This window comes from Podarcis liolepis, assembly GCF_965112155.1.
Source record: "Podarcis liolepis genome assembly, chromosome: 2".
Classification (NCBI taxonomy): Eukaryota; Metazoa; Chordata; class Lepidosauria; order Squamata; family Lacertidae; genus Podarcis; species Podarcis liolepis.
The window spans coordinates 80,345,162-80,355,802 of record NC_139555.1 but is presented as its reverse complement, the minus strand read 5'-3'; the positions used below and the strand labels follow the sequence as shown (position 1 = coordinate 80,355,802).

The 10,641-nt window shown below is 48.5% G+C and overlaps 1 protein-coding gene across 33 annotated transcripts in view; it reads left to right on the top strand.

The window, feature by feature from the left end:
* Positions 1–4,289: 4,289 nt before the first annotated feature.
* WNK2 (WNK lysine deficient protein kinase 2) overlaps positions 4,290–10,641 on the top strand; it is a 115,047-nt gene continuing 108,695 nt past the window's right edge. For 5 of the 33 annotated variants that reach the window (XR_014522449.1, XM_083489089.1, XM_083489090.1 and 2 more), the window contains exons 1-2: positions 4,385–5,039; positions 6,243–7,163. Coding sequence is in view for 29 of the 33 variants with exons in the window: in XM_083489089.1 (XP_083345215.1) it covers positions 6,270–7,163 (894 nt within the window). In the remaining 4 variants the exon portion in view is untranslated. Of the gene's footprint in view, positions 4,344–4,375; positions 5,040–5,511; positions 5,639–6,242; positions 7,164–10,641 lie in introns of those variants that run through there. The other 28 variants (XM_083489092.1, XM_083489111.1, XM_083489110.1 and 25 more) reach the window with 16 other exon arrangements.

The window sequence follows — 10,641 nt, the reverse complement described above, 5'->3', positions numbered from 1 at the left end:
TTATTATTATTATTATTATTATTATTATTTTCATCTTTAACCATACTTTTCACAGGTTTTCCTGAAATAGATGTTAGGTTAACCAGCCTATAATTTCCCAGATCCTCACTGGATTCATTTTCTTAAAAAATGGTGTTTCATTGGAAAGCATGAACCGGAAAGTAGCCATTGCAAGTGCCACCTACACCCACACAAGCATTACAGAAGAAACATGGTGGTTAGAAAACCCCATGTTTCATTTGTAATGTACCATTTTGCTCCCCAGACACATGCAGTGGACCCCATGAAAGCACTTGCTGTCTGTGCACCACTGGCATGGAGATACCATATGCAATGGCAGTGACCACATATGTGGTGGTTTTCAGATGTTGACACCACCATATGGAAGTGCTATATGTTTGGCTGCTTCCACATGTAAGCCATAACATTTAAAATGTCTCAAAGGAGATCAACATAAGAAAGCACATGAAGGCTGGTTTTTAGGCTGGATAATGAATATATATGACTTCAATATGTAAACCACTCGCTTGGCATTTCTTGAGGAGCCCTTTAGGTTCCTATTAGTTATAACAGCCCATCCAACATATTGGTTGAAGGAGTTATATATGTAAAGTCCTATGATTCATACATCAGACTGAAATTAATTTTAGCAAGGAATATTATAAGCTTTTAGTTATTTTTAGCATCTTATACAGAAACTCGGAAAAACTTTTGCATAAAACAGAAATAGACACAGTGAACTTTGGAATTAGAGGCTCAGAACTAGAATCAGAAACAGTCATCACTTTCTGAGAGCAGCAGTGCTGAGAAGGAAGACAGAATTGCAGCCAACCACACATGAAACCCTAGGTAAGTATGAAAACATCCATGTGGGTTTTCAGGCAGACAAACAAAAGGCAATAATAATGCAGGTGAATAAACGTACATTTTATTTCCTTGTAAAAACCAAGGCCAGAAAATATTCCAGCCAATGCAAAAATAAAATGCTATATTGCCATTCAGCAAAATTACAGGAAGTTGGCTAAATTTTGCAGGATACGATACAGAAATGCCCACCAGAATGTTTGCCCACTGGGAACAGGCAAGTTATTCATAATTGACAAATTTATTTGTTTCTTGGAAAATAGTTGCTTGGAAAATAGATGCTTGGGCATGTGTGTGACCCTATGCCCAGTGAGGCCGGAGTAGGGAGCTGTCATTTTAGACAAGGATAGCATATATCATTGAAAAATAAAGATTGACAGTGCAATCCTATGCATATCTAATCTGATGGAAGTAGTCCCAAGAGAAAGGGAGTGTTTGCAGGTTATTTATGACTCTTTGCTAGACTAAAAGTCACAGGTCCTCCAAACAGAGCCTTATCTTTCTTTTCAGTGTTCTGATGATGCTTTTCTTACCTAAACCAGTCAAGTGGTTCAGGAGAACACAGCTGTGCAGACAAACAGGCTTCCAGACAGTGCACACGATATAAGTTGGATGAAAGCACCCACATAGAAGTGGATTGAAAAAGGCAGCCTATGACTTCCAAGCACTTAATTTTCTCATTTAGCAAACTACGGTAACTATCAAAAATCTATAGGATTCTGGAGCAGCCTAAACAATTTTTAAAAGGTTCATATTAAATTATAAATAATAATGATAAATGATTTGGTCCTTAACAAGTTTCAGTGCACCAATTAACACCGCATTATCAAATACATCAATTATATTTCTTAACAAAGAAATCACCAGAATTTTCACACAGTTTAAAATAGCCATCTGTCAGATTAAACTTCAAGTTTTTCATTTAAAAAGAAGAATTAGTTGTATATTTTGAAAAATAAAGCTGTGGTTGCCTAGGTAATGGTTTTTTTTTAATTTTCAGAAAATATGTTCAGTGGATTGTTACATTTCTTTTTCTTTTTTCTTTTACACGGAGAATGAATATCCTTGTTGTCACTTCCAGTCTCAGTCCTCATTTCAAACAGATTGGCTCAGATATTGTTTGCTACCATTATTCATTTACCTTTATTTATTTCAAACCTTTTACACCATACTCCTTGACAAACGGGTGGCACATGTAGAAGTGTACAATCAGCAGTAATAACAACAGTTCAGATATTAAAACTAATGATCATGTTCAGAGAATGCTTAGTTGGCCAATCAATTTATTTAGATAGATATAATGTTTAAAAATCTCTGGGCATAATGTTACATCTTTTCCTGATTCCTAACTTTCGTTTGCAAGGAAGGCATTTTGCAGATGAGGAATTGAGAGTGGGAGATGTAATTTCATCACAGCCAGTCTGAGAGGCTATGGACTAATGAGGCTTTCCAACTACCAGTTAGAAGGGAGTTCCACTCTGGAATGTGTGTATTGTGCACTCTGCCCTTCAGCTTCTCTCTCTAGAGAAAACACATAAGGAGCATACAGAGAATTTGGGTTACAAATTTTGCCCTGAGGCTAAACTACATGTTACTCTTATGTGTAGTGAGCAGCTACTACTACTATATTCTCTTTCCTGAATTAATTACAGGTACGTGGAATTGAATTGTTACTTGAGATCATAGCATATGGGAAGGGGACACTTCTCTTTTCCAACCCAAGTCACAATCAAGCTATAGTTAGGTACTATAGTTAAGGGTGAGTGGGGGAATCAATTCGTATCATTGCATAAATGTCCAGGTTCCTTAGAAGCACGTGCACCTGCCTATCTACACCTAAGTAGTGGATGGCAAGGTGGGGCGGTGGCACTCACCTACCCTCCTGACAGCTGAGTTGCTGCTCTTTAGCAGGTGGGGTGAAGCAATGGGGAATTTGTAGTGGTGCAAACACACCAGCAGGACAGCTGGATTGGTCCCATTGGTGTGTTTGCACTGTGCCAACTCCCATGCTGCTTTATTCCCTCTCTTCTGCTCAGTAAACAGAAGTGATTCAGCTGCCAGGTCACCCAAGATCTTGTCCACTACTAATAGGTAGGTAGATAGGTAGGTAATATGCACAAGAAGGGTTCAAAAGCCCATTTAGTCCAGAATCCTGTTTTCAGGATAAGTTGGAAGGGACCCTGAGGATCATCTAGTCCAACCCCCACAATGTAAGAATATGTACCTGTGACCTTGGCATTATCAGCACCATGCTCTAACCAACTGAGCTAGCCAGGTGCTGAGTGATGCCTGTGGCAAGCCCACAAGCCGGACCTGAGTGCAACAACCACTCTGCCCACCTCTGATTAGCAGCGCCTGATATTCTGAGGGATATTGCATTTGGCAGTGAAGGTAGAAGGGGGATGGAACAAATGGCAGGTGGGGGGAGGGACCAGCCCAAGACACTTTGCAGCCTGAGGCAAAAGAGCAAACGGTGCTCCCCTTCCCCCAGTCAAGGTGCATAGCAACCAAGGCTGGCCAAGATATTTCAGCACCTGATGCCCCAAATCCCATAAGGAAATCCCACAAGCAATAAGAATGCAATAATAAATCTCAATTTACTGCCCTTTCATGACACCCCAAATTAGCCGCCAGAGGCGCTGCCCTCATTCTGGCTGAAGCGCAGCAAGCGGCGGCCCATGGGGGTGCGGACACCACTCCCTCTTGATTCGCAGCGTTTATGTTAAATAACCGGCTGAAGGGAAAGAGGAGGTCTCCCTCGGGGTGTGAAAACCACAGCCGTATCCGAGCAGCTTCTCCCTCCCTGCAGGCGCAGAGCAGCGCAATCCGGCAGAAGTCATGGGGTGTTCCCACAGCTTGGGATACACGACTCGTTTCTCTCTCGCTCGCTTATTCATTTTTTCTCGTCGTGTGCACCGAATGAAGCGCGACGTGAAATAAATAAATAACAGGCCCGGAGAAGCTGCAGGTGGTTTCCTAACAATTTATGAGGAAGGAGAAAGCTCCCACCGAGGAAATCGCAAATAGGGCTGTGCCTAACCAAGTCCCCAGAGGGGAGAGCTTGCATCACGCAGGGGAAACCACGCCGCGAAGAGCACAACAATTATATGGAAACATCCCGCGTCCTCCTCCTCCCGACCTCACCCCGCCATTCTTTTCAGTCTGTCCCCAATCCTAACCCCCCCATCCCCCGTTGCCTTTCCACTCGCAGGACTAAACCCGCGCCTTGGCATCGCCTGCTCGTCACCACCCGCCCTCTCCAGGCCTCCCTCAGCTCCGCGCGGTGGCCGCTTCAGCCCGGACGCCTGCGCGCGCGCACACACGCACGCACGCCCTCACCCCCCCATTGCCCCCATTGCTTTACAGCCCCACGGGAGGGCAAGGGTCAGCACGGGCTGCGGCTCGGGCAGAGGGCATGCGCGAACTGGAAGCGAAGCGACAAGAAGGCTATTTTATAAGAAGGAGAAGCAGCGAAATAGGCAACTGCGCTGTGGGGAGAGGGAGGCGGGGTGTGTGTGTGTGTGTGTGTGTGTGCCGTCAGGACGTGCTCTCCGCCGCTGAGGAGGGGGAGCCGAGCCGGCGCTCTCCTCATACCCCGATGACACGAGGCGGGTCTAGCAGGGGGCCACCTCCTCCCAGCCCTTCTCATTGGCTGCTCGGCGATGCCCGTGGCTCCCGGCCCGTCCGTTAAATGGGACGCTCATTAGAGAGCAGTTTCCATTGACAAAAGCGCCGAGGGGGGTGGGGAGAGGAAAAGAGGACGCGCTCGGGGGGCGCATGGGCAAGCGCGGGCCGAGGCTTCCTGCACGCTGGCTTCGGCGAGGCGGCGGCAGCAAGGGAGAGAGCAGGCGCGCTCTTTCGCCTGAGGTGGATTATTCTTGTTTCTTTTCCTCAGCGCCTGGCCGGTGGCTCTCCGGAGCTCTCCCCTGAGACGACGCTTGGACGTCGCCGCGAAGCCAAGAGGATCCCCGGCGGAGGGGGCTGCGAGAGGACTAGGCTGCCCGGCGGAGGGGAGGCGGGGGCTGCAGAGCCCGGCCTGTGAGGGCGGCGGCGGCGGGCGCGCGTCTTGCGGGGGCTCCATGACTGGGAACGGAAGAATCGAGCCGTCCCTCTGCCACCCGCCCGCCCCCAACCTCCATGGGCGGCAGTGAAGATGGGGGCCCCCTCTCCTCCTGGTAAGTCACCCAGTCTGCGCGAGAAACCTGTCTTCTTGTTAGATCTCCCTGCCTGTCTGCCTTCTCTCCCTTCCCGGGCTGCGCAGGTGAGCAGCTCCATTGTGCAGCTGAGGCACCTGCTTCCTCCAGCCGCCCGCCGCCGCCGCCGCCACCCTCTTCTTTGGCGTGGTTTGCGGGCGCCCCGGTGGTGGCACTTGACGTCGGCCGCCGCCGCAGCCCCTCGCCTCCCCCTCAGCCCGGCTCGCTGCGGCTGCCTCGGTTGTGCGCCCTGCCCGCGCTGGCGCTGCTGCTGCTGCGTGCTATTATCTAAGCGGCGGCTTCTCTCGCAGAGCTGGGCAGGGCGAATGACCAGCCCCGTCCTCGTGCTCATTTGACGACGGCGGCGCTGCCTGTCTTTTTACCGCTCGAAGCTTGCGGCGAGGGGGGTGTCGGGGAGCGGCAGGTCCGGTCGGGGCTTCCCGCCGGGCGAGCTTCGCTTCGGCTGCTCGCATCCCGCCCTCCTCTCCCATTTTCCAGCCTCAATATGGCTTTCCACCGAGGAGCTGCAGTATGACTGAAGTGGGCAAAAGGGGGCGGGGGAGGCGGAAGCCCGGAGTGAGGTGGGAGCGCGTGAGCGGCCCAGGGGGGTCTCGAAGGCTCTGCGTGGGCGCGTCGCGGCAGAGGGAGAGGAGAGGGGAAGCCCGGCTGGAGACTTTGGGCAGAGGGGGGCGGGGATGGCGGGGGGGGGGAGCTGGGCGACGGAGACTGCGCTCTGCTCTTTAAAGGGACGGATAACGTGGAGTTGCAGAAGGGTCTGAGCGGCTCGTGGCTGGAAGGCACTGGCTAGGATTTGGGGGCGGGGGGAGCCAGGTTGGAACCGGGATCCTGGCTAAGGAAAGGGGCGAGCCATTGATTCGAGTTGCCTGGGAGGGACCTGCAGTTGGAGACAACCCCTAGCAAAATTCCCCGGAGAGTCCCTGTCTCTCCATCATTCTGCCTCTCGGGAGCTTTTGCATTTGATGCTCCTTCCAGCGCTCCTCACGCCCTCGAGCGTGGAGAGAGGCTGTCAGGAGATCCTCTCCGGAGTTGCGCCCTGCGTGTCTGGCTGGGGGGCGGTGGCGGCGGCGATCTCCCTCTTGCAGGTGTCCGCCTCCTCCTCCTGGTCCCTCGCCAGGTGGGGCCCGCAGCCTCCTCACCGCGCTCTTTCTCTCTTTCGCCTGGCAGGTGGCTGGGCTGAGCTTCCCCGGAAGGATGCACCGTGATGACTCCCACCGAGCGGCGGCGGCACGAGTACCGTCGACGGCCGCGGCGGCTCCGCCACCTCCTTCTCCTCTAGCGGCAGCTGCCGAGAGCTCAGCTGTAATGGAAACTGGGGGCGAGGCCAGGACAGCACCTCCGCGGCGGGGAGGCGAGGTTGGAGCTGCTGTCGCTGCAGAACGCGCCGGCTTCCCAGCGGCTGCTGCCTTAGCTCCTGCGGGTGGAAAGGGTATGAATATTGATGGAGCAGGCGGCGGCGGCGGCGGCAGCAGCGCGTCGGGCATGGACCCTGCTGCAGTGCCGCGAGGAGGCCGGCCCGCGGCCCCCGCCCCTTTCCTGCGAGTGCCTTACGCCAAGGATCCCAAAGCAGCCCACCAGCGCTTCCTGCGGAGGAGCGTGGTGGACTCCGACCAGGAGGAGCCCACCTTCGAGCCGCCCGAGCCGCAGCAGCCGCAGCAGAAGAAGATCATCCTCTTCTCCAAAACCAGGAGGATAATCGCCGAGAGGGTGAAAGCAGGGCAGAGGCCGGTGGTGGAAGAGGCGCAGCCTGGGGAGCAGCCCGCCGAGCCGGCGAAAGCGGCCGCCGCCCCGGAGGGTCTTCCTAGTTCAGCAACAGCAGCAGCAGCAGCAGCCGAGGAACCGAAGGAGAGGAGCGGCAAGGAGGATGCGGAGAAGAAAGAGGCGGCGGAATCTCTCAAGGAGCAGAGCAAGTCCAAGAAAGAGGAGGCGGAGGATGAGGAGGAAGAGGCCGACATGAAGGCGGTGGCCACCTCCCCCGATGGCAGGTTTCTAAAGTTTGACATCGAGCTCGGAAGAGGGTCTTTCAAAACAGTCTACAAGGGGCTGGACACGGAGACCTGGGTGGAAGTGGCTTGGTGCGAACTCCAGGTAAGTGGCAGGAACTATCTGAATGATTTTTTTGGGGGGAGGTGTGTGCTTAAATGCCCTGTAAGCTGAGGACAGGGTGCAAGAGAGTGTCATCTAAAAAAGCTTTGTTGGAATCGTCTCTACAGCTTATCTTGTTCCTGGGCTAACTATAGCTCCCGTGTTTTCATTGGTTCTGGCCCTTCCCCCACATCATATGCATGCAGGCTCCTCCCAGGTTTAACTCTCTCAGCCCTGTGATTTGCCAAGGGCAAGGTGCCTCCAGTGTAAACTAGAATTTTAAAAAATAAGCTGCTCAGCAAATATCAAGAAGGGCCTCCAAAGGGTTAAAATGTTCCTGGACCAGCTGCATTGTAGGCTACTAGAGTCTGAACTAAATATTCCACAAAATGTAGCACTTAATCACAGCAAAATACTTTTAATTTATCTTGGAAGAATGTACAGTAATTGCTTGAAGCAGTTGTGTTACAATGCTTGTGTGAGTGTTAAAGGCACCACAGGACTATTTCTTGGTTTTACAGTGGCAGGCTTTGTCTTACTTTACTTGTAGACAATACCACAGGCAGGGTTATTCTATGGAGTTTGAATAAGAAGCAAATTCCATTGGGCCCAACAGGTTTTACTCTTAAGGAAGTTTGCATAGGAGATTACTTATGGTGGGAGTAATCCCAGATGGCCATAGGGTTGTACTGTTTATTATGAAGCTCTTTTAAATGTCCTGAATGAATTGGAAAATGGAAATATTAATGTTACTTTGGCTCAATATGAGCATTTATCTAACTGAAGGATCTGGTTTGTTATTAAACACAGTAGTGTCATCTGTTCCCTCCTTCTAAAAAAGACTTTCTGTTTAACTTAAAAAGGGAATCATAACTGTGGTTAACATTTATTTGTCAAAAGTCACGTAAATTATATGGCAGGATACTGAAATGACTTTTTGAACCTCACTTCCCTTTCTAAAACAGAATAGACTTTCCCCTTTTTGCTCTATGTCTTTATTCATAATAGACCTTTATCTTCTCTACCACACATGCTCAAGTGAGAAAAAGCATCTGTGATCTTTTCAGTCCACTTCTCTTTTCCCTTCTCTATTTTTGTTGCATATTATATTTATGATGTGGCTGTGGGAATTGGTCATAATTCACATTTTTGTTTTGTTTGTGAAGCTGTTTTGCAGAAATAGTCTTCATGGGGTCTTGGAACAATGGTTGATTAATAGGACAAAAAGCTGCTTCAAATACTTTTTGCAAAGTTGCAGACAACAAGGAATGCATACTTTTCATTAAACTATGATAGGATGATGACTGGTTGTTACCTCTTTCTAATCATTTAGGATATTCTGTATTCTGTGATATTTCATGCAGCAGACCTGTAATGTTGAATTATAAAATTGATGCTGACCAGCTTGTGTATGAGTATCAGAATGAGACCTTTTTTTTTTAAAGACCCTTGGTCATGAATTATCCTGCTGTTTGTAGGGGTCAGATTTTAAACTGAATCTAAAGTGTTATGTCCTGCAACATTAGACTTGATTGAGCTACTTATAATGGAACAAATTGCAGTAATGTTGAAGCTTTTGTGCAACTGGAGACTAGTAGAAGAGCAAGCACATGAATTAGTAACAGAAGTAGATGCCATTGTTGAAAGGAAGCTATGTATATTTATAGGGTTGTATCCAACTGAGTTCTAGACCCACTGGAATGACTGAACCGAAGTCATGCCTATTAACTGCAGCTGATCTACTCTGAGTAGGACTAGAATTGGTTACCACCCCATGTATTGTTGGCTCTGCTTTATCACCAAAGTCTTAAGGCAGCATCCTGTATCCATTTCAGGTTTATGAGAGAGGGAGGAAGTATTATCAAATCCAGTTTAGCATTTAATCGTTTCAGTTACAAATACGAGTGCTATAATGCAGCTTGTCTGGAGTCAGTCATGACTTTGGTAGTTTTATAAAATCATCTGTTTAAAAATATTCTTCAATAGCAGCCTATGCATTTGCAAATATTTAAACCTATGGCTACCCAGTTTAATAGAGTGCAACAAAGTTGCAGTGTTAAAAAAAAGAGGAAAACCCATCTCTTTGTTTGTTCACTTTCTAATCACATTATTCATAACTTCTATGTTATCTCAAGTAATCCCCCCGTACTGTATTAAAAAGTCCCATCTTTATATTTCCTATGTAAATAGCATGGATCAATACCCCTAACCATTTTGGTCACCCTTTCTGCACCTTCTTTCTGTTAGGCCAATGACATCTTTAGGGGTTAAATCCACCCCCCAGGCATACTAGCTTCCCTGCCCCCTGATCCCAATCGCCAGGAGTTCCTTTTGCAGCAAATGAACCCTTTCTTGTACTACTCTAGTAAGGTGTGTTGCCCGCATTTTGAAAAGATGAGTTGGCGAAGCTCATCTGAAAACAAGAAATTGAGTCTTTAGTGCCATCGGTGCAGTCCTGTGGCATGCCACTAGAGATTCAGCTGGCACCTTCTGTTTTAAACTTTAAATGCCTGCTGAACACTTCTCTATGTGCCAAGCTTATGTAAGCAATTACGAAAACACATTTCTGTAATGGTTGGTTAATGATATTTTGTTTAAAATTTTTACATTGTAAAAAAAACCCATAACTTTTTAAATTGTATATAGTTTCTGTTGTAAACTGCTTTGATTATGATCTAGCAGTATATATGTATTTTTATAAAGATACTGTTTCGATAAACCCCAACAATTTGCAATTACCAACTGCACCCAGACTGCCAAGTACCCACTGGGATTGCCTTACAACTATTGTTCAAAGCATCCTCTTTTTTAAAAAAAGAAGTATATATTTTAGGATGTATGTATGAAATGGGATGTGGGTGGCACTGTGGATTAAGCCACAGAGCCTAGGGCTTGCCGATCAGAAGGTCGACGGTTCGAATCCCTGCGACGGAGTGAGCTCCTGTTGCTCGGTCCCTGCTCCTGCCCACCTAGCAGTTCGAAAGCACGTCAAAGTGCAAGTAGATAAATAGGTACCACTCCGGCGGGAAGGTAAATGGCGTTTCTGTGCGCTGCTCTGGTTCGCCAGAAGCGGCTTAGTCATGCTGGCCACATGACCAGGAAGCTGTACGCCGGCTCCCTCGGCCAGTAAAGCGAGATGAGCGCCGCAACTCCAGAGTCAGCCACGACTGGACCTAACGGTCAGGGGTCCCTTTACCTTTACCTTTATGTATGAAACAGAAATCACTCAGTGTTGGGAAACGCTATCTGTCCTGTTGTGTATTGAATTGTGAATGTGCTAAGAGTTTCTTCACTTTGATTGGATGTCAAATATAAATATAAACCAACCAGGACTCTGCAGTCATCATCTGGGGCCCTTCTTGGTGTGCCTCATTCATAAAAGGTCCAGACCATGGCAACATGAGAATGGGCCTTTTCTGCAGCAGCTCCCCATTTGTGGAATGCTCTCACCAAGGAGGTTCACCTGGCACATTCATTATAT